This window comes from Sceloporus occidentalis, unplaced genomic scaffold (genome assembly GCF_023333645.1).
Source record: "Sceloporus occidentalis isolate IW3139 unplaced genomic scaffold, rSceOcc1.0.p SCAF_5, whole genome shotgun sequence".
Classification (NCBI taxonomy): Eukaryota; Metazoa; Chordata; class Lepidosauria; order Squamata; family Phrynosomatidae; genus Sceloporus; species Sceloporus occidentalis.
Window position 1 is genome coordinate 105095569 of NW_028316985.1, and position 24139 is coordinate 105119707.

The window sequence follows — 24139 nt, forward strand, 5'->3', positions numbered from 1 at the left end:
AATTCCTTACTGAACCATACATTAGCAACAAAGCAGACATAAAATGAGAGCGGTTCACCCTGCCTAACTAGCTTCCCTCAGCATGTTTTTTTTTAAAAAAATCAAGAGGTCTGTAATTTTGGCCACCAATATGGAAATCACATTAAAAGTGGTGAAAGTAAAGTAATCCCAGTATACACTTTGGAAGAATATTTCGGGTGGTCTTTGGACATTGAGAATGTTCTTATTTACTTATGTAAGTCTTGCCTGACCTGTTTCATTTCACATATGCATATTGTTAGTTTTGTATAAAATGTTTGATAATTGCTCTCTTTTTTGGGTGCAGAAACCTATCTTTATTGATGCCATGTTATTTCTGCCTCTGGTACCAAATTTTCTATTAAGTAAGGCCCAAGAACACATAGATTTTCTTGACTGAGGTACACCACTACTTCTTCTTCTGTTGAAGGGAAGTATACAGAATCTCCTTCTGCTGGTGACAAACACATAATGGAGAGAGGGCAATTCCTCCATTCCTCACTCCCACTGTGGTGCTGTTTTCATGATCCTCTGTATTATGGTACATTAACAGTGGGTACTTAGGATATTGCAGAGTTTTTATTCACTCTAACAACTCTAATGTAAAATTGAAATTTGTAAAGGGAGATAAAATTATTATAAAGTATTTCTGACTTCATTACTTCACATTTCTAAATAAGCCATGGAGCTATAAACCAGATCGAGTTTCCAGTTTTACTGCAAAGCAGGTGGTTTCACCAAAGCATACAGCTGCATCTCAGTTCTATCATTATGAATGCCTTTTTTCAATTATTACATCCATATTTGGAATAAATTAACACTTAACAGAAACAAAGTTATGGAATTCACTGGGACAACACATAGCACAAGGCATATTCAGTGCTTATTTTGGAAACAAAAAATAATCCCCAGAGAAATCCCTATAATTTCTGGATATATTCATACACAGGAAATGGTTGTCACAGAAGCACATTAGTAACGTGTTGCTTTCTTTTATTTTTACCTTCTTTTACTTTTACTGTAATAATGTGCTTTCTAATGTGTTCTGTCTAATATTATTTTATTTATTTTTTTAAATAAAAAGTGTCCTGCATAAGGCTCTGTGTGTATTTTTATTTTTATTTTTGTGGACAACAAGGTTTGCCCATAACAGAATCATCAAATCTGACACATGGAAATAGCACTTTCTGGAGCCTTCCTACAGTGCTAGTACTCTATCAGAGAGAGTGTGTACACACTGCTTTGGTTGTATGTCAATGTAAAAGAAGGGGAGGCTGATTTTTGCTACTGCTGTAACAGATTCATGGAATAATAGTTCCCATTCTTATATTTACAGAAATGCTTACTTTCCAAAGTCATCTTATATTTCTAGGAAAATGTGACTAGCAAATGAAGAAGCTGTGGAAAACATTGTGTGCAAGGCTGCTGCCACAATGCAGAATTGAAGTTTGACATCAATTCATCCTATGGAATCCTGGGATTTGTAGTTTATTGTGACACCAGAGCTCTGATAGAGAAGGCTAAATATTTTACAAAACTAAAAAAACACACAAACAAACAGAATTCCATACCATGACAGTAAAAGTGGTGTCAAACTGCATTAATTCTGCAGTGTGACAGTAACCTTACACATGATGTTCTGCAGTGCAAATGCAGCGTAAGTCTGCACAAAGAAAGTCTGAAATAAAATGGTTTTTGTTACCCTTTCCCTCAATCTTTGCCTTCCCTTCCCCAATAAATTTCAAAAAAGCGTTAACTTTTTTATGAACAGCTTAAATAACTCAAAAGTGGGTGACTTAAAAATTGTAGTAAAAACTGCAGTCTGTACAAGAATAAATTGACTATTCTACAGAGAGCATTTCTTTAGTGATGATGAGAATCAGAAAACTTTAGCTAGTACAGACAGGAAATCTTCCAGCGTTTAATTTTGTGCTCTCCTCCTACGTATCTAAAATAGACCTTTCTGGCAGATGTGTTCTGGTACATGTTGAAAGATCAGGTATTTGTGGAATTACATTTATAGAAGAAAAAATGTAGCACCTCCCACACACATACACACCTTGCTTAGGTAGTATACCTGTTCATTTTATACAGACTTGTATTGGATTCATCCTCAGAGCTAAACCAAGTTGGTTTGTTTTTTAGACACTGAGTTGAAACAGCCTGGATATACCTTGCCTTATCCTACACTTCCTTACAGCCTATAGTTATGTAGGCTGTCTCCTTATGTCCATTAATGAACTTGAATTAGGGATGTTATCAATTTAGGAGATTTTCTGTAGGACAAGAGAATGGAAGAGTGTATTAAGCAGGGCTGGAGAGTAGTGGTGATTTTGGGGTTACTCCTTGTCCTACTTCAGAGTAAGATTTTTTTCCTTAATGTTACTCCTACTTCTACTTCTGTAAAAATCTCTTACTCCTTTCTTCTTTACTCCTACTCCGACTCCCCAGCTCTTGTAAGGATGGTTGTAGTTCAGTGCAAGAGCACTTTATCTGCAGAGGTCACCATTTCAGTCACTGTCATCTCCAAGTAGGGCTAGAACTGAATCCTTCATGAAACACTAGGAAACTGTTTTAAAACAGTATTAACAATAACGAACTCAATGGCCAGAGTCCTGCCTAATATAAGCTTATGCTGTTTCCTTTGTTAATGATGTTAAAAAATGAATTGGAGGACTCTCTCACTCTATCTGGACCTATTCTAAGTAGGGTTCTCCGATTTTAGAACCTGGCCTGCAGGCTCCTCTCAGGTCCTCATGGTGTTTGTGTGTTAGATTTGGAATTATTTTTGAATAACATGTACAATCGTGCTTGATATTTAATGGACCACGTTAATGACATCACTTGGAACTTCCCCTTGGAATATCACATTATAAGGAATCATTCCTAGACTCAGATTTTAGCTCTGAACTCTCAGTACGTGGGGCAATCCTCACCTAGCAAGTCTACTTCTAAACCAAGGATTTTCATATTATGTTCCAGGGAATCCTGGTTCTTGGAAGGTGATCCAGAATTTTTCAATACATATCTCAGTACTAGCAGATAAACATAAAGACTCTTTGCCTATTGCTACCAGTTGTTCTAGGATGCTGCTATGATATGCCTGTGGGAAAGAAACTGGCTGTACAAAGACATTTGGCAACAGGCAGAACCAAGTGAAAGTAAGAAAACCACCTTCTTAAATGCTACACCAGGAACAAGGTACTTTGGGTCTTTCAGATATTTTAGACATCAACTACAGAACATCCAGCAAGCATATTTAATGACCAAAAGTTTGCAAAACCTTTGGAGGGCCAAAGATTTGCAACTCCTGTCTGTACACAAAGATTGGCAGTTCTGCACCTTGGTCTTTTCCTCGTGTCTTTCTTTTCAGACACATCTCTCTCCAGCCTTGCATCTTTTGCATCTGTCTCCAGCCTCACATGTTTCTCCAGCCAAACAAATACAGTACAGGCATATACTATACTATTTGTATTTCTAAACACAAAATATTCCAAAATCAAAGCCTTGAAGTGTCATGTCCACACTCAAAAAGTTTCAGTTTTTGGATTTTGGACTAGGGATGCTCAGTATGTGTTAGGTATTTAATGGAAGTTCTCAGTAAACATTCCAAAAGTTACTTATTATTATGGGTGTATTTTAGTTAAGGGATGAGGGGTGGAATTTTAGTTTGTATACATTATGTACTGTTTAGATATTTTATTTACTTGCTTATGTAAATCATTTATGTATTTTATGTGTTTTATGTAATTTTGTAAACCGCTTTGATCTTTTTGGAAAGGCAGTATATAAATAAATTTATTATTATTATTATTATTATTATTATTATTATCATTACTTCATGGAATGGCAAGGCAGTCACATATGATTTTGAATGATCTGGCACTAAGAAATAAATGCTGAGTCAGATAAGAGGTAAGAATGGAACAGCAATGCCCATGCATGCCAAAGGGTACTGGGGGCAATTCTAACTAATGAAGATTATACTTGCAATGACAAGAAAGTATCTCTTCATATAATTTTACTATTAAAATATGTGGAATTAATGAGAAATCTGGATCTGTTTCATTCCTGTTTCACTTCTGGTAGAATAAGCTCAGTCCAACTATTTAATCAATGGGTTTATGCTGCCATAGAAGAACAAAACAACAAATAAAACATCTGGTGAAGGGTGGGTACTGGATCTCTAGGAAAGGAACAATGAAATGATCATGGATCTATCAGCAATATAAACTGCATGAATATTCTTAAAATGCTAAGTGCATGCCTTCAAGTAATTTCCAACTGACGGTGACCCTAAGGTGAATCTATCACAGGGTTTTCTTGGCATGATTTGTTCAGTGGAAGTATGTCATTGCTTTCCTCTGAGGCTGAGAGGGTGTGACTTGCCCGAGGTCACTCAGTGGGTTCCTACTGTAGCCCAATGCTCAAGCCACTATACTACACTGTCTCTCGGCTAACTTTCCTAGCTATAATCAATACCCAGCCATCCTTTTTAAAATTACAATCAGCCCTTCATATCCAGGGATTGTTTATCCACAGTTTGACTATCTATCTGTATCTATCTATCTATCTATCTATCTATCTATCTATCTATCTATCTATCTTCAAAAAAACAAACCTTGAATTTGCCATTTAATATAAGGTGCACCATTTCGATGCCACTGTATTTAATGGGACTTGAGCATCCATTAATTTTGGTATCCATGAGGGGACCTGGAACCAAACCCCAGTGGATACCAAATGCCATTTCTACTAGTTATTATGAGGGAAGCTGATAGACTTTCTGATAAGATGCTAATTGAATAATTCCTTTCATGAAAGAGCAATAGGAGAATGTACACAAAATCAAAGCAGTCAGTCCTCTGGTAGACCCATATACTGTTAGAATGCAATCAAATTCAGAATCAGTTTAGCAGCCATTATGTTAAAAGCAAGAACTATTGTTTCCAAACACTGTTTTGACAATGGTTCTCTAGATATAACTTTCAGGCACATTTGTCTGAGATGGAAAGAAGGTAAAAAAATAAATAAATATTTTAAGATGATGATAATCATGATGATAATTTAATTTTTTGCACAGCTTCAGCCCAATGTATTTTGGAATTTATCTTGTTTGTGACAGATTTAATAGGCATAGCGAAAAATTCATAGCTTGAGCAAAAATGATAACAAAAACCAAATTTACAAATACCAATTCGTTATGGTTTTCAACAGAATAATGCATGATGGTTTGAGAAGCAAAGGCAGAAAGTGCCTTCATATAACCCAGTGCTCTAGCAGTATTGTAGCAATCGCAATGTAGTATTAATTTTAATTTTTGTTTTTAGTCACTGACCAAAGAACTAGTGTAAATATAGATAATAAAATACAGGCCATTGACCACTAAAATCCAACAAACAGGAATCAGCATGGCTAGAAAAAGAGTGAGAACAATCCCATTGGACATGGGCATTCATCCACATCAATATAATCAGAGTCTAAAACTTTTAAACAATTATTCAGGGATGTCAAGCAAGCTAAAATGCAATTGACACCAAAACAATAAAATGTATAAGAATAAAAACATCTTCACTTGATATGCAAAAGATATTAATCTTGGTACCGCAAAGTAAAGTATTTCATACTGGGGGAGAGGGAGGCATAGTTATGGATTCACAGTCCTTCTCCAAATGTCTAGTTGAGAGGATATTCAGAAAATATACTCATGGGAAGAGATGAGTACTACATTTCACTAGTAAGGTCCCAAACTTTGCAAGTCTGTATAAATAAAAACTTCATCCTTGAATTGGGCTTGGGAATGGATCAGGAGCTGGTGAAGAAAGGTAAACTGGTGTATCTACTGTCTGATCCTTTTTAGAACCAGAGATATAGGAGGAAAGGTGTTTGCTTCTGAAATTTCAGGTGAATCTGGCTGCCTTGGGACAATATGACGGCACTTGTGAGCAATGAGCCACCTCCTTGAAAGATGTGAGACTAAAATGCATACCAAACAAGTCAGTTGTTTTGGTTTATTTGCTTGAAAACTCCTCCTCCCAGAATCAGGAGGATAGTGGGATGGGAATGAGCTTATATTTGAAACACCCCAATATTTGCACTTCAGTGATGCTAGTTCCTGTGTTTGCTTTATCATACTGAAAATATATCAATACCCTGTTTACTCCACCTCCTGCTGGAAGTGAGCTGATTGGAAGTCTTGGTGTTTTGTTTTCTAAATGAAGCCGTAAAAGGACAATTGTGCAACTGGGTAATGATACTATTATGGACTCATTGGCCAATTCCTTGCCCAGGTCAGGAAGACGAATACACATCAGGACACTGCCGCCGATTCTTCTATGCTTTTCCCCATGAACCAACACTTGCCTGGTTCTGCTTTAGCATGTTACCCTTTAAACATTTGTAGTTTTACTCAATATTTACTCTTTAATCTTTTCCTGAACATAAGGGTTTCTTTGGGCATTAATCCTTAATATGATTAAATCAGAATTGTGCTACTGTTCTATTCCCCTTATTAAAATTCATATCGTTTTTACAAAAAATTACATAGCACAGCACACAAGAGCCTGGCGAAATAATGCACAGCTGTCCTCTTGGGAATTATTCAAAGTCCCAACAGCCTCTCAGCTCCACAAGTAGTTTGGAGTTTCCTTGAGGGAAACCTCAAAGTAGGAGCAGTGAAACAACACTCACACTATGCTCCTATTATAGCAATATACTAGAGTGAGTCATTCACACCCAAAGTGGTTATTAAACCATTGCAGGATCAGGGGTCATTAATAGATTATTACTTTTAGAATAAGAATTCATTTGCAAACAGCCTAACAGAAGTACAGCATAGTACAGCACTGGGAGAGCCAAGAAGGCATACTACAAGCTTCAGGCTAGGGGAGGACTAACCCAGTGCAATTGCAGTATGACAGCGTAGTGCTAGAAGCTCCATTGCATGAAATAAACACTTAGTAGGAAGTCCCTACCTCCACACAAAACAAGTGCTTTCTCCCTTTATGAAACTAAGCATATACAGATAACAAGCTTAGGACAGATAGGCTGAATGATCACAAAAGCACAAATCAGACCATCCAATGAAACTGGTTTAATCACTTCATGTTACAAGGCATCACATTTTCTAGTAAAGCACATTTTGCAGGAGGAAAAAAACACACACATGCAAATAAGTTCTTCACTGACCCCCAGAATATCCCAAAGTCTTGTTGCAACTTGTGTTGAGAAGAAACATTCCAAAATTTCCCTGTTTACCATGTAAGGACAAATCAGGTCAGGAGCCACATGATGTAGTTGTTTGACTGTAGAGACCAGGGTTCAAATCTTCACTCAGCCATGGAAACCTTGGTCCAGTAATATTCTCAGAGCCTCAGATGAAGGCAAAGGCAAAGACAAACCTCCTCTGGACAAATCTTGCCAGTAAAACTTCAAGAAATAACTTGAAGGCACAAAACAGCAACAACAGAAAATCTCAGTATCATGTTCTATACTAAGTGATGTTTCTTGACCATCTTCAAAAGCAACCATACATACAACATATTACAGTAATCCAAATGGAAAGTTAATAGAGGATTACTGGATATACTCATGCATAAGTCTAGAAACTGACGCTAAAACCCTGAGTTGACTTATCCATGGGTCAGTGTAACTGCTGTGCTTTGGCCTTTATAAAACAAAGGAACTATCTCCTGGTGAAAGGCAAGAGTGCAATATTTCCTGGAAGCACTGACCCCACTCTACATCTCTCATCCATTCAGCCTTTAGTGTGAGCACAAACAATTATGCCTGCTGGAATTTTGTAAGTTCTTTGGCATCTTTTTTTCCTTTGCATCATCCTTTACAATCCTTTGTGACATGTCTCTAAGTTTTACTCTCGACCAATCCACAAGTCATATTAAAATGCAAAGTTCTGGCCCCAAAGCTTGCCCTTGACTTGAACATGAGGTCAACTTATAGTTGAACATATATGGTATATGTGCTAATGAAGCCAGCTAGTGTACATCCAGATAGGCTCCTGACTAGGAAACCAGCTTAAGAGGAGTATGAACCTGATCCTGGCAGAGCATAACCTCATCTAGAATAGGTTTAATACTATTCATCTGGAGAGCCAAATCACCAGGTTGGCCAGGAGATCTGTCAGGGTGTTGGAGTGGCACATCTACTTTACACTGTACCTCCTACAGCTGTTCCAAGGTGAATAAGACCTCTGATAGTACTGAGCCTCTTAAAGGATAGGTTCTAGCAATGAGAGACCTACCATTCAGCTTGGAGCAGTTGTGGAAGGAGCAGCAGTAAAATGAAAAGCAGATTTACCACGAAGAGCCAGCATGGTGTAGTGGTTTCAGTATTGAACTAGAATTCCAGATTCAGATGACCGAAGTTGGAATCCCCACTCAACCGAAGGAACCCATGCGTGATCTTGAGCAGGTCACACTACCTCAACCTCACAGGGAGACAATGACAAACCTCCTTGGAATATTTTTTACCAAATCTATGAGAAAGTTCAAGTCAGAGCTGAAAGCATACAAAAACAACAAAAGTTGCCACCTTGGTGATAACAGAACCACTGCCTACCCTTGAAAACCATCCATGATTAGTGTTTCTATACTATCTGGATTTGAGTTTGTTAGCCCTCATCCAACCTATTACCAATCATAGTGCTGAGTTTCCCAGCATTAAACTTCCCATCATCCAGCACTCACTCCACTTCACCTAGGTTAAAGGAAAGGGAGAAGAAGGGCTGTGTGTTATCAGAATATTGTGGATATTCTTGAGGTTCAGGATAAGGATAAAACTTAGGGGTCCCTCCCCCCCCCCCCCCCCCGAATTGAGCAGCCGGTTTAGCCAGGCTATCGACAGAACTCTGTAGATCTCTGAGACCCACATTTATTGAGCGTGCACTGCTGAGATCTATGTTATATTCATTGCCCTTCCAAAAGTGTAACGAGAAGCCAAGATTCAGTAACATGGCAATATATTGAGAACTTGACTGTAGTTCATATTTGAAATCAAGTATCTTCAATTTTATTAAATTGTTTTACTTATACCAGAATCTGGAGCAAACCTCTGGAGCTCATATGGGATGTAGAGGGCAAAGAGATAGAGGAACTATGGCAAAAGTGAGAAGGGACATTTGAGCCTTTCAATGAAGGCCACAAGAACATACACACTTTTCCATATTTTAATGTTAAATCTCCTTGGGAGTGTATGTATATCCAAATGACCCATAACACTATAGTCATTGCCACTGCTGATATAAAATTTCAGTGCTAATTTTCTATGGTTGTTTCCACCCTGTTATTTCAGGGCATAAGAAAGTGAAGGAAACAAACAGAGAACTTGAGGAGGAAATAAAAGATGCCCGCAACCAGGAGGAACAAACTGAGAAATCTGTACTAAGTGCAAAGACGAGAGCTGGAATGTTGAAACATAAAAACTGTCCTAACAGTTTATCTTAAAAAAAAGCTAAAAATTAGAAAAAAAATCCATGACACTCGACTAAAGGAATCCTTCAAAGAAATAAGCATTGTTTTAAAAGCAATCACAAAAGCAGAAAGAGTTGGGTTGACAGTTTCCTGCTTTGAAGTAATTTCACACATATATAACAGTAATGATCAATTGTGCTTAAGAGCTGCCTCGCATTATAGTATCCTCACGAATATGTTGTTTGTTTTCAAATGTGGTTTATGTCATGTATCTAAACATGCATAGAGTATCATCAAAAAGTCAGCATGCACTTGGGCCCTGATCCAGTGAAACACTTAGGAGACAACCCTGGAAATTTGGAAACAGCAGAACATAGCGGCTCTGCAGTAACAGGGGATATCAGAGAACAAATACTGGGGTGATCTTCTTCCACATTCTACCCCTCTTCTTGCCCAATGACAGCCCCAGAGCTTGGAAAGTTACTTTTAAAATGTAACCCAGTAAGTAATTCATTCCTATCACTGAATATGAGGAATGGACCATAACTTATTGCTGTTGATCTTCATTAGGTTGAAATGGTGATGATATATTACTTTTTGTGAAGGTAACTTGAGGTGTTACTTTTTGTGCGGTTGTTACTTTTACATTACTTCCCATTATGTTTTTCAGAAGGAAAAAACCACCATAGGATTGATAGGAAGGTGGCATAAAATTTGAAAAATTATGGTTCAAATGCCTCTGAAAATGCCATTAAAGAGTAATTATAAAAGTAAATTTTAAAAATTACTCATTACACAGTAAGCTAATTTTATTGTCCCTCATTGCATTCTTTCTGAAAAGTGGTTTTATTCTGCCTTTCCTAACACCCCCCCTCCAGTAACTGGTTAGAAATAACTATGGCCCTGTCCAGACGGGCCATTTTGTAGGTACTCTGTACGTACTAGGGTTGCCTGGGGGCATCTCTTTTAGATGCCCGCAACCCTAGTACGTGCCGCCATTTTGACGTAACGGCCGTGTCGCGTCCAAATGGCATGGCGCGGCTGTTACATCTTCACGCTGCTGAAGGGCGCTTGTGGCGCCCTTTCAGTGGCGCCAGAAGGAGCTCATTCTGCTAGATATATCACTGGCACAGCCTTTAAATGACCATGCCAGTGATACAAAGAGAAAGGGGCCAAGTGGCCCCTTTCTCCCTTTCCCCGCCGCTGTTGGGGTGTCCTTGGAGCATGAAGCCCCAAGGACACCCCTTTCTAGGCTGCGGGGAAGTGGCATTTTTCCACTTCCCCGCGGCCTGGAAAAGTAGCGGATCAGGGCCTCAGGGCTGCTGCTGTGGCAACTGAGGCTCTGATCCAAAGGGGCAGTCTGTACACCGCCTATGTTACTTTTAACTTGTTGCATCCAATCTGTGGATAAACCTTCCATTGAATGTGAAGATGGAGATGACTGGGAGATAAAAATGTGAAGATGGGAGATGACTGGGAGATAAAAATAAAAAAATTAGCATGGTTCCAACTTCTTTCCCTAAACAGCTGGATGAACATCCAGATTCAAGACTGCTATAGCTTCTCTGGCAGCAGAAAATGGTTCTAGTTCACACCCGATAAACCCCAAGTGGCTCATCCTACTTCTTTCCCTGATGATACTGAAATGTGGAAAGTAGGACATTCCCCACTAACATCATGAAGGAAAGTGAATTGTCAACCAGGTCTCTCTCACTCTCTCTCTGCTGCACTGGTTACCCATTTTTAATAATCCACATAAATAGGGATTCAAAAAAGAATACTCACACACACACACTCCTATAACCCTAGTCAAAGTGACTACCCCATGTTGGTTCACAGTAAGGACAGCATTGCCTTCTTGAGACCTATATGCAAGGTGATATTCTAGGCATTAAATATCTGAAATATCAGATTCAATAGTCAAATTCAGTATCCTAGGACCTTTTTGGGAGTTCATACTAGTGGCGTCACTAGGGTTGGTGACACAAATAATTACTTTATTGTAATTAATACCTTTTTATTAACATTAATTTGTTATGCCTGGAATTAAATAAATTTACCCCTTTTGCAATGTAACTGTAACTATTTTTATACGTGGAAGACATGGTCTCATTAATGTATAGATGAAATTATAATATCACATAGTTCAAGTTTCAGCTTGTACTGGGTTTGATACTGCTTAATGAAAAGCATTCAGGTAATTATAGTTACTTTTGAGAACCTTCAAAATAAAGGCTTTTAAAAAGCAAGAAGCTAATTCAGGAGCCTCAAAACTACAACTGTAACTAATTAGTTTTTAATGTAATTTCTACAACTCTTGGAGGCATCTGTGAGTTATGGTCCTACATCATACTTCCATATTCTAAACGCTATGGAATTAATTTTTAAAATACAGTCACTCCTTGGTGTCAGCAGTCTTGCCATTCATAGATTAGAGCATTCCTGGATGGTATCCCATGTTCTTCTCAATGGTGGTGCGTTCATGTGGCCATGAAACCTGGTTGCACACATGTTGTGCCACAGTTGAGGGGGGTCCAGAATGGAACCCCCCACGGATACAAAGGGCTGACTGTACATCTTTGGACTCGCCACTTATATGCCATTTTCCTACTCTTTCTTTTTAAAATGTTGACACAAATGTTATGACATGAAAATCACGCATAAGTGCCATGGTAAACATCCCTAATACAAACACTGAAAGACAAGAGTTCAAATCCTTTTTTAGCCACAGAAATTCATTGGATGGCATTGGGTAAGTAACACACCCTCAGCCTCAGGCGAAGGTAAGGGAAAACCCCTTTGAACAAATTCTGGCAAGAAAACCATGATAGGGTTTTCCTAAATCAGAAATGACTTGAAGGCACACAACAACTAGGCATGGAAATACTGCTGCAATGATTTGTATGACTATGGCCAACCTCTTTGCATCTGGTTCATATTAGTGCTAGCTGTATGCGATTCTAGACAGATCATAGAAGAATTGGCAGTTTTGCAGGGTCCCACAGATGGGTTCCACCAGTGTTTTGCATCAGCCTCATAAACAGCTATGTTGGTCAAGAACAAAGGAACATTTATCCCAGTATTGAATTTCTAACAACTATTTTTGCTGCACATGGAATGAGGGTGGAATATATGACAGGTGTGGGCAGGGCACAGCCTTCCAAAATGTTGAACTGCAATAGCTATCCGCTCTTGCCAACAAAACCAATGATAAAGAATGCTGAGAACAATAGCTCAACATCATCTGGAGACCTTATTTTGCTCACCCTTGATTTATAATAAGCCTTTTGTAGTTAAGATGTTATAAACATCATGTGCATTCAGATAGGTGCTCTGACTAGTGTCTCAAAGAGTTGATGACGATCTGTTAAAACTAATTTTTCTTTTATAATACTGTGATTGTTGCTAGTGAAGAGCTATTGTATTACAGCAAATCTCAGTAGGCCACATCAGACGCACTCCACAACATGTGTAACTCCACAACATGTGTACATACTTGATGGGTAATTGCAATTAATTATGGATTTGTGTTTGTCAACCACCAGATGTATGACATAAATGGATGGCAGACAGACCAATTTTAATCTATACCGTGTTCATTTTGTTGGGTTGTGACTGCCCCTTGCTACTACCTCTCAAATGGTAATGACCACTGGTAATGACTTATAAAGCCCTGTATGGCTTAGATCCAAGATATATGACAAATCATATCTCTCGATATGAGCCTGCCCAATCCATGAGATCCACAGGAGAAGCCCTCCTCTCTGTCCCACCACTTTTACAGGTTCAGCTGGTGGGAACATGAGAGAGGGTTTTTCAGTGGCTGCTCCCTCTCTAGGGAGACTATAATGGTCTTCATCTTACTGTCTTTTTGGCAGCATGTGAAGACTTTTTTTCATTCAGACAAGTTTTTAAAATGAGTGATATGTGCTATATTGTTTTAAATGATATTGTGTAACTTTTAAAATCTTTTTAGACTATACATTTTTAACATGGTTACATAATTTTGGTTTTAATGCTGAATTTTTGTATGTATAGTGCGCCCTTGCTTTATGCAGGGGATCAATTCCAGACCCCCTTCCCCATGTAAAGCAAATATTGTGTAAGCTTGAGCCCCATTATATCCAATGGGGCTCATGCTTCCTGCGCGGCCATGTGTTCACCCCATGGTCGTGTGTGCCGTTTGCGAGCGCCATTGGATATAATGGGGCTTGTGCTTGCTGTGCAGCAATGCGTGTGCATGGGGCATGCACCCATTTCCCAGGCGGCTTCAGCGTATGCTGAAAGCTGCCTATAAGGAGCCCATGTATGGCATGGGCTCACTGTAATATGTTTATATAATAATGATAATAATAACAATAATAATGTATATGAAAAAAATGAATTTTCATTCAATAATTTTTAGTTAATTGTCCTGGAATAATGTGCATTCAATTGTGGTACAACAATGACAACATCAAAACAACAACAAAACAACACACACACACACATTTACTCTTCTCAAACATACTTAAGAGAATAGAGAAATATTCAGTAAACAAAGAGACTGACGCAGATGGATTTCAGAATGTTTTACTTTCCACAGGCACTGAGACTGAGTGGAGGTTGCAAAGTCAAAGTGTGCGTGCCAGATTGCATCTAAGTGGATGCCTGTAATCTTGCTAATTTAGTTATCTTGTTTTCTTAACAAAGGAGACAAGGAGTAAAACTGCCAAACAAATGGCAGAAGAATACTGTCTGGCATGGACACTGGCTTGGGATAGGCATCACTGTAACTTTGTGCTGCCATGACCAAACCAGGGAGGGGAGCTCACTTGCCATGAGATTACATGCAGATGGGAGATGATTACAAACATTGCAAGCTTTGGGCAGAGCCAGTTACTTGGGTCTCACTGATCCAACTGGCACATCACAATCTGATAAAACAACACCCTGTGTCAATGGCCACATTGACAATGTCTGAATGATGAGGAAGAGCTACATTTGCATGTGAAAGGCACCTCTGGCTTTATCTTAACTGTGGCTAAGAGATTAGAACAGAATTGTGACTTCTCATCTAACCTCTTTGAAATGGCAAATGTAGGCATTTATGTTGTATTTGTGTTGCCTAAGAAAACCTCATGGAATATATGGGGTAACCATAAGTGAACAGGAGGCTTGAAGGAACACACACACACACACACACTAAATGAAAAGACGAATCTTTTAAGGAGGCATAACACAGATGAACACATTGGAGAGACCTTTCTCAGTGATCAATGCAAGCACAACACTTCTCAGTTGATGTGATTTACATGCTTGATTGGGACTCCTCAAGGAGGAGAGTTCTACAGATATCTTGTATTGTCAAAGAACCAAATAAATGGGTGTGAGGGCAAACTAAGCCTGAATTCCCTCTGGGAGCCAAAATGACTAAACTGAGGCTATTGTACTTTGAATGTATCATGACGTCACATGGCTCATTTGAAAAGATAATAGTGCTAAGTAACACTGAAGGCAATAAAAAGAAGAAGAAGAACACAGGTGGATTGAATCAAGCAATGAATCCTGAGTTTGCAAGATCCAAGCATGGCTATTAATAACATACTATCTTGGAGATCTCTTATTCACGGGGTCATTGTAAGTCAAAACTATCAACAGAAATCTTCATTTGACAAGTATATGCTCATCATTTGATGGACATCAGCATGGAGAAGGCTTCATGTGGTTACCTCAGGTGAAAGATTTTGGGCCCTGGAATCTTTTACAGATGTTCTTCCTAAGCCCCTGAGCATTTCCCTCTCTTAAAGGAGGGCAACTGAAAGTGGTTGTCCATGGGCCATTGCAAGTTCTCAAGCTATTAGTGCTGGTTTACAGCATGTATCAAAGCAACAGTTGTAACTAGTGGAAACAAATATGGTGCTGGCCCCTGGCACTGAAGGAAAGAATCTGCTGATCCCCCACATCAGATAGTTTAAGAAGCACTGTTGTATGTCTCCCATAGCCTCTCCTGCATGCTCTAATTGCTTTGCTGTCTCTATATGCGGAGAAAGATTTGTTCCCTTTGTCACCATTGAAGTAAGTTTTGGTGTCAGCAACTCATCTGCGCATGGAATGGATGAAGAGCTATAATATCTGCTTTTTCAGGCAGGAAACTCTCTTGGACCAGACTAGGAACACATACATGAAAGTTTTTTATATTGCCTCTTCTAAAATAGAATGCATTTCATGGAGTACGTTCACAGTCAGGTCTGAAACACGTTGCAATGATAAGAAACTAGGTACATTCACACCTAAACCGTCCCTTAAACACCCTGTATATTGGAACACATGCATATCCATAACTAGTTAAATGAAATAATTACCTGTTGAGGTGAATATATGTGTACATACCTGATAGGGAAAATCTTTGAGAAGGAGTTTTTAGTACCTACATGAATTCATGAGGACATGCAAGGTTTTAATAATTTGTGAACAGTTGCTTCTACAGTAAGGGGATGTAAGCTGCCTGCTTCTTAGCCCCAGGTCTGTCTACAAGTCCTTATCTTCCCATATTTGCAAAATGTGGCTGGGGTAATTAAGATGCACTTCTTGCATGAAGTTTTTGAACATGCAGGTGTTCATGGAAATTAACATAGCCTGCTAGCATTTTTACAACATTCACTGTACACTTCTATCAAGACCTAAGTGGGCATCTGGGTGGAAAGGATTTAGTTCTGCAGATGTTTTATCCTAAAATCCCACAATACCCTGGCCAAGGTCTGTGAGAATTGTAGTCCAAAGCAACTGGACGGGTAAGGGTTCTTTGTCCCAGCTTAATGAATTCATTGGAAATAGTTTCCTCTTAGCTTGAGAAGAATTCAAAGTAGACCATAACCCAAACTACTACTCTCTTTGGTCTTTCTGTCTCTGCTTCCCCTTAGTCATTTTCACATTCTATCAAAAGGCTCATGCTGGGAAACTCAAAAAGTTACTTGTTACTTTGTGAGTTTTTTTTCAATGGTCCCAATAAAAGATGTTTCACTTTTGGAAATGTTATACACACACACACACACACACAACCCTAGCAACAAATGTATAGGAAAATATGCCCTTTACTGTTTTCTTACAATAGTAATAGCAAGTACATTTCTGTACCACTTACCGGTTCACTTAAGCACTCCCTAAGTGATTTACAATGTGTAAGCCAATTGCTCCTAACAAGCTGGGTAGTTATTTTAGCAATCTCAGAAGGATGCCAGGCTGAGTCAACCCTGGAGCCCCTGGCAGATATTGAACTCATAACCTTGTGACTGTGAGTGAGTGGCTGCAGTACTGGCATCTAACCACTGCACCACCAGGGCCCCTTAACTGAAAAAGAAATCAATTTTGGATCATCTCCCATTTAAATAACTGAAAAGGAAAGAGATTTTGGATCAGCTCCTTTTTAAATAATATTTATTCGCTGGAATCCAAATTTAGCCTTACCCAATGCTTTAAATTTGGGGGCTGTGCAGACAACCCCTAAGAAGCAACCTACAACTGCCTTCAGCTGCAGCCCCAATCTGGCCATTCCAGGGTGCAAAAACGAGCTGCAAAAAGTGGCTCCTTTTTTCACCCTGGAAAGAGCGCGATAACCACAGTGGCGCAGCTTTAATAATAATAAAAATAAATAAAAATATTTATATTTCCCGCCTCTCCCAGATGGATCGAGGCGAGATTACAACCCAATAAAATATACAATTCACAGCAGTAAAATACAATAACAATTTACAAATAATTCTTTTAAAACAAGTTCTGTCAAAAAGCGAGGGAGGAATAGAGATATACAATCTTGATAAAAATGGAACAATATTTCTTATACTGGGTCAGGTGGGTAAGCTGGAAGAGATCTGTCTTAACTGCCCTCTTGAAAGTGTCCAAGGAGGTAATAAGATGGATCTCCTCCAGGAGACTGTTCCACAGTTTTGGGGCCACTACTGCGAATACTCTTTGGCAGGTTGAGACTAGTCTAGACATTTATAACTCTAGCAAGTTCTTTCCAGATGTTCTAAGTGTGTGGGGCGGATTATGTAGGTAGAGGGTTCCCTCAGGTAACTCGGGCCTGCAAAATGTAGGGCATTCAAGAAAAAAAGCACTCCTTTGGTGCTGCGTCATGTGGTCACAGTGCCAGAGGAGCACCGTGATGCTGCACGCCATGTGGAATGGCATGCAGCATCACGGCACCCTGGCAGCAGAGTCGGGAATGCATCATGTGGATGCCACACCCTGACTCCACCCCCAGGCCAGCCTTAATGCCGATCTGCATAGGGCCTTGTTGAACCCCAGTGATACATTTCCCTTATTTTCTCTTTGTAGGAGTTATAGGACTGGATCCATTACACTCTGAGCATAGTGTAAATATGTCACCAGATCCTAACTGTGCAAAGGATACCAAGGCCTCGAGTTCACCCAGTAACCATTGCTTCCTACTCATCTAGTGAAAACAGAGAAAAAGGACTGTGAGTGTACTTATAGCCCTTAGTGATCACTAAGAAAGTACCACCATGTGTGCAACTATTTTTATGATAGTGTCTCAACAGGATTTGGGTCACAGACTTCACATCTAAAGCAGGTTCAAGCTCTGTTTCATAGACACTTTGCTATGAGATGTGGTGAGTGAAGTCTAGACCTGTTGTTGTCTGGGGATAGAAGAACAAGTGAGGAAGTTTGGGGGACCAGCTGCATGGTTCTTCAGATCTCACTCTAATGCCTAAATCTTTGGCCTTTTCTGTAAATAGTTTTTGGCCCTGGAAAAGAAGAAAGATCTTCTTGAAATGAAGCTATCCACAGTTCTTCACATCTAATGGTGTATGAGGCTGAGTGACAGAAAGTTAGGAGTATTCAAGAATGAAGAGGTCACAGAACCTTCTGTCTGGCAATCTGAAAATGACAGCGCTAAAGGCAAACCTTTGAAAACAAGTGACCATAGGAAATTAGGGGTTGGCAGGATTTCATGAATCACTCTCCAAAATCTTTTAAGGCAAATTCTTTCCTATTTTAACTGGGCTTGACAACTAATTTGTCAGGGTGAGCTGTGGAGGGGGGCACACACCAAGCAGCTTATCATGAATTTCTTAATATTCTTTTGAACCAACTATGTTGACTTCTGACTCCAAAAGCATTTGCTGTAGCTAAAACACATACACAAACACATACAAATACAGTTGCTCACATACACAATATTGTTTTCTGTACAATAAGAAAGGGGAAATGGCTTGAACATTTTGTACAAAGTTGGCGTCATGCAGGCACACCAACACACCAACACTTGTTCATTTCACAGTTTATTTTGTTGAATTACCAGGCATCCTATCCATAAAGTAAACCCGTCAAAGGGCAATGTTGCCATGTTTTGTGCAGCACTTAAAAACAGCAGCAACCCCTGCCAGAGTTGTCCTCAGTGGTGTGAACATGCCTTGTGGTGCTGTCATGCGAAAACTTACTAGGGAGTTCACAGCATATTAATCTGCTGCTCAAAAACATCCTTCTGGTAATATACAGAGAGCACTTAAAGCAACTGCTGTGCTCATTTCACTGAGGAAATATTCACAGCATGAGGCATTAGAAGGACAATTAATTATCCCAAGTTTTATTAGCCCACATTCTTTATTCTCCCATGTCTCTCAGTAACTTGATATTTATGACAATGCTGGCACTACTAGAATACATCTCTCACTCCAACTATTAGCCTGCCAACAGCATAACTAAGCAAAAGCTACACAGAGATATGTGAGCAACTCAGATATTAATGTTTAGCATTACTTATGTAACACATTAAGGCTGCAATCCTATGCACACTTACCTTACACAAATGGGCTTAACCCTGAGTAGACATGTACAGGACTCAAGGTGATCAGACATCTTCATTTTCCAGGACATGTCCTACATTTCAGCCTTCTCTCCAGGAGGAATTCCTCAGTGTCCTCCATTTGAGTATGACTAATAAGCATAAATGTCTATTTATATTTGTGTTTTTAGCTTTTATTTGGTAATGTCCTCCATTTTCTTCTTGAATGCCTTACATTTTGTCCTCCTTTGTGATTTGGACACCTGATCACCCTGACAGAATTGCAATGTATGTCTTCAAAACATGCATTAGCTGCTATTCAGAATCTTGGATTTAAGTTCATGCTGAAATATTTGGTTCAGTTGATTTATGTTTCCAATGAAGCTTTATGATTATGATTCATTTGCTGTTGATTTTGTTATTGTTGACATTTTGGTTGTTGTTAGATTAATCTGAATAGCAGATCCAGAGCCTTTAGTTTGTAATAGACAGGGCTTGGATGGGGAGCGGGAACCTAGATTTCAAATGTTAGAACCACCATGAAGTTCACTGCATCTCCATGTTCAAATTAGTATTGTCACTCTTTAAATCTACCCCAGTTTTGTTATTGTTGGAAGGATAATGAAGAATAATCTGATGCACCCTGTTGTGAGATATTTGGGTAACTTGGAAGCAAATGTGGGAAGCAGTTACCAAGTTGACTAAGTCTTCAGTCATGCACACACCTACTAGAGAGCAAGGGCTATCAGATCCTAGTGGCAAATAATACGCATTGGGCCATGCTCCCCATCTTTCAGTGTTTAATTTGATGCCTAAATTGGTGGCTATTAAAATGTAATGATAGAAGCTGAAAATCACCATACAGATATCATCTATGACTTCAGAAAGAAAGAAAGAAAGAAAGAAAAAAGAATAATGCGTATTGAGGCAAAAAAGCAGTAAAAGGTAATGGTATTCCCCATTGACAAGGTTATCTAGTTCTGTCCAACCATAGGGGGCAATACTCATCTCTGTTACAAAGCCAAAGAACCAGCATTGTCAGAGACTATTCTGGGATCATGCAGCCAGAACACTGTTTACCTTCCCACCGGAGTGGTACCTATTTATCTACTTGCATTTGCATGCTTTTGAACTGCTAGGTTGGCAGAAGCTGGGACTAGTGATGGGAGCTCACCGCATCATGTGGCACCCGGGCCTCGAACTGCCAACCTGCCAATCTTGCAATCAACAGAGTCAGCATCTTAACCACTTGAGCCTCCACATCCCATAATAAAGCATTATCAATTTAATATTCCACATCCAAACCTAACTCTAACGTAACATCAGATGGATCTGAGTCACAGGTAAGCATAGTTAGGGTTTCAGCTCAACAGTGCAATCCTCTGCATATCTAACGCCGAAGGAAGTCCCACCAGATTCCAAGGGACTTGTTCCTAGGTAACTGTGTGTATACACAATGCAGTGTATAGGACTGCCACTTCAATGGAATAGTTCTCAGTCAGCAACTTTAATCCCTTTACTGTCTGTGTAATTGCATTTCAATAGGAACACCAAAGTTAATTAGATCATAAGCCATTACATATCTATTTAGGAGGGATCTTGCGTGTCTGACTGTAAAGCAGCACCTCCTATTAGAAAGCAAAAAGTAACTTGTTTGCATGGTTTTTTAATAATTATCTAGGCATCTTTCCATGGGGAATTAAATCCCATATTCCAGCAATGACACAGTGTTACACACACACACTCTCAAACACACAAACATATACTCATTTTGGAGCATAAGTGCACACCCTGTTTCACAGAAGACTCTAAAAGGCACCAGATCCTGTCTGAGCATGGATGTGAATCAGTGTCAATCTTGGTTAATACTTGGATGAGAGACCACCAGGGAATACCACGCGCTGTAAACTAGTGGTTATCACATAGTGATTTGAGCATTGGACTATGATTCTAGAGACCAGAGTTCAAATCCCAGGTTGACTATGGAAACCCACTGGATGATGAATGTCAAGTCGAAGGCTTCCACGGCCAGCATCCACTGGGCGACCTTGGGCAAGTCACACTCTCTCAGCCTCAGAGGATGGCCATGGCAAACCCCTTCTGAGGAAACTTGCCAAGAAAACCCCACAATGGGTTCACCTCAGGGTTGCCACAAGTCGGAAACGACTCAAAGGCACACAACGGCAAACAACAAGCTATATTTCAGAGGACGGAACTGAGTATCCCTTGCCTAAGAAAATCCTGAGAAATTCATGGGGCCACCATCAGTCATGAAGGCATATATACACACACAGAAAGGAGGCACACAATTGTTAGAGAGATACACAATCGTTCTCAACTAAACAAAACCACGTACTTAAATTGCTGAGCCTAGGAGTGTAAATGGTGTCTTGGTGGCATCACTTAACTTGGGATCTTACAGGCGACGAACATGTTGCGCCCCACATGCTGTAATGCAAGGAAGCCTGGTCTGCTCCAGTGCAACTACTCCCCCCCAAGGAAGCAGTTTGAGACTTGCGACTCAACTAGGGCCAGGTTGTTTAGCCCAGCCCCCAAAATAAAATCTCCAAAATTTTAAAGAAGAAAGCAAAGGGGAAAACAAAGCACGGAGCCTTACTCTTATTATATTCAAACACCTTTTGCTGGATGAAGAAGAAGCCAGTGCAGCTTCCAAAGCTTGATGGTGCACAAGGGTCTTGCTGTTTTGTGGATGGTGAGTGTTACTGTCCTTTACTTATAACAAGTAGGAAACTCAAGAGATTCCACTGTTGGTGTTTTTCCCCCTGACATACATACCACAGAGACATAATAATAACAACAATAATAATACTTTTATTTGTACCCTGGTTTTCTGTAAAAGAACAATCAAAGCGGCTATAACCCATAACCCAGCAGATCACTGAGAAACCACTACAGAGTGTGCAGTGGTTACTCAGTGATCATCTGGGTTATGCCTCTGTGACAGAGGTGTGTGTGTGTGTGTTTCTCTGTGTGTCTTTTGTCAGGGGGAGCCAACAAACCACCTTCACAGCCAGAGTACCTCCTTGCCTGCTGCAAAAGTAATAGGGGCTGACGTTAAAAAATAAAATCAAAATAAAATCAAAATAAAATGCTTCTCATCCGCGATCCTCCGGATCTAGGGATGCTTTTCAAGTCCATCCTGGGATGGAGATCGGGGAGGCAGAGGCGGGTCAGGAGGAGGCACGTGTGAACGGCTCTTGCGTGAAAGGCGGAGCACTGGATTCCAGAGGCGTCCGCTTGCCCTGCTCAGTCCCTGTCCTTGCGGTGGCTCCATGCTTGGCTTCCAACTTTGGACTCCGGCCTCTGCAAACCCCAGAGAGGTCTTTCTGACACCCACGAAGTCCCGATCTGCAAGCCTGGCTGTCTGGTCCCAGCCAAGCAGGGACCCTTCCCACCAACATAATAATAATAATAATAATAATAATAATAATCCACCACTACCACCACCACCATCCGCCACCACCTTCATCATCATCCACCACCACCACCACCACCAGGTGCAGACTGTAAGACTAAAGCAAGGCGATCTTCAGTCACCCCCAGAATTCCATAGCATGCCGCCAGGGCAGTTACAGCGCGATCAAACCGCACTCTTCCCCCAGTGCGGATGCAGCATGAAAGAAGGGCTCTCCTTGACTGGAGAGATCCAGGGGAAGAAAGAAAGGGTCCCCTTACCTTTGTAGGCCAGCTTGAGGCGGGGTCGGTCGGCCTTGCCCTGCTGCTGCTGCTGGTGCTGGTGCTGCTGCTGCCCGGGGACTCCTCCGACGAGGATCAGGACGACTCCCCAGCAGCAGAGGCAGAGCATCCCTCCTCCTCCTCGGCTCCAGGCCATGCTTGCAGGCGCCCCGGGTCCGGAGGGCGCCCCCTGTGGGTCCAGGAGGCGATCTAGGGGACGGAGAGGAGGGGACAGGTGAGCCGGGTGGGCACAGTCCCCAAGCCCTTCATGGGCAGGAGGCCAACATCACCTCCTCCTCTTCCTCCTCTCCCTCGGAAGGTGCAAGGGATCAAAAGACCAAAAATATATATAAAACTTCCTTCCAAGGCTCTGGTGCCACCAGATCCTGTTGGGTGGCCAAGCAGAAAGTCGGTGATCCCTCAGAAATGGATCCCCCAGAAACGGATCCCCCCAAGAAAGCAGCTGGAGAGGAAGAGCTTTCCTTGAGCTTTCTTTCCTTCAAGCAACCTCTCACTCTTTCCTCTGCCTTCGCGGACCTCAGCTCTCGCCTCTCTCCGCTCGCCTGGTGGCACAAGCCAATCCCGTCCTCCTGATCCCCTTCAGGCTTCAACGGCAGGCAGGCAGGAGAGGAAAGGAAGGAAGGAAAGAAAGGAGAAAGAGAGAGAGGAGGAAGAGAGGGGTGTGTGAGAGGGAGAGACAGAGAGAGGCGCAGAGAGATACTTCCCCATCCACATGGAGAGAGAAAGAGAGAGAGAGAGAAAGAGAGAGAGATGCTACTACAAGGGGATCTGCGGAGTTTCTCTCCTCTCCTCTCCTCCCCTCCCTTTCCCCTTCTTTTTTAACCCATCGCACACACACACACAGAGACACACACTGGAGGGGCTGACAATGGGAGAACAAGCAAAGCACAACCCACTTCCCTGCCTCCTGCTGTCACCAAACACATGGAAAAGGCATCCAGTCTAAGGGAGGGACCCTTCGGGGGAAAGGCTGGGAGCTAGCAGTTTTACCCTGGGTACAAGTTTTTGTTTTCCTCTTACCCCCCTCTATTATATTTCATTTCATTTCATTTCATTTAGCTTTCCCTTCCTTTCCTTTCCTTTCCTTTTCCTTTCCTTTGCTTCCCTTTCGCTTCCCTTCCCTTCCTTTCCTTTCTTTTCCTTTCCTTTCATCTACTCTGTTTTATTATCCTTCACTTTGGTCTTTCAC

The 24139-nt window shown here is 40.7% G+C and overlaps 1 protein-coding gene across 2 annotated transcripts in view; it reads right to left on the reverse strand.

Moving 5' to 3' along the window:
* LOC149312620 (semaphorin-3A) overlaps positions 1-23701 on the reverse strand; it is a 221756-nt gene extending 198055 nt beyond the window's left edge. Inside the window, exon 1 of one of the 2 annotated variants that reach the window (XM_089525014.1) lies at positions 22930-23701. In XM_089525014.1, the coding sequence (XP_089381140.1) occupies positions 22930-23086 (157 nt within the window). In that variant the 5' untranslated portion in view covers positions 23087-23701. Of the gene's footprint in view, positions 1-21589; positions 21671-22929 lie in introns of those variants that run through there. The other variant, XM_089525015.1, reaches the window with a different exon arrangement.
* Between the last annotated feature and the right edge of the window lie 438 nt (positions 23702-24139).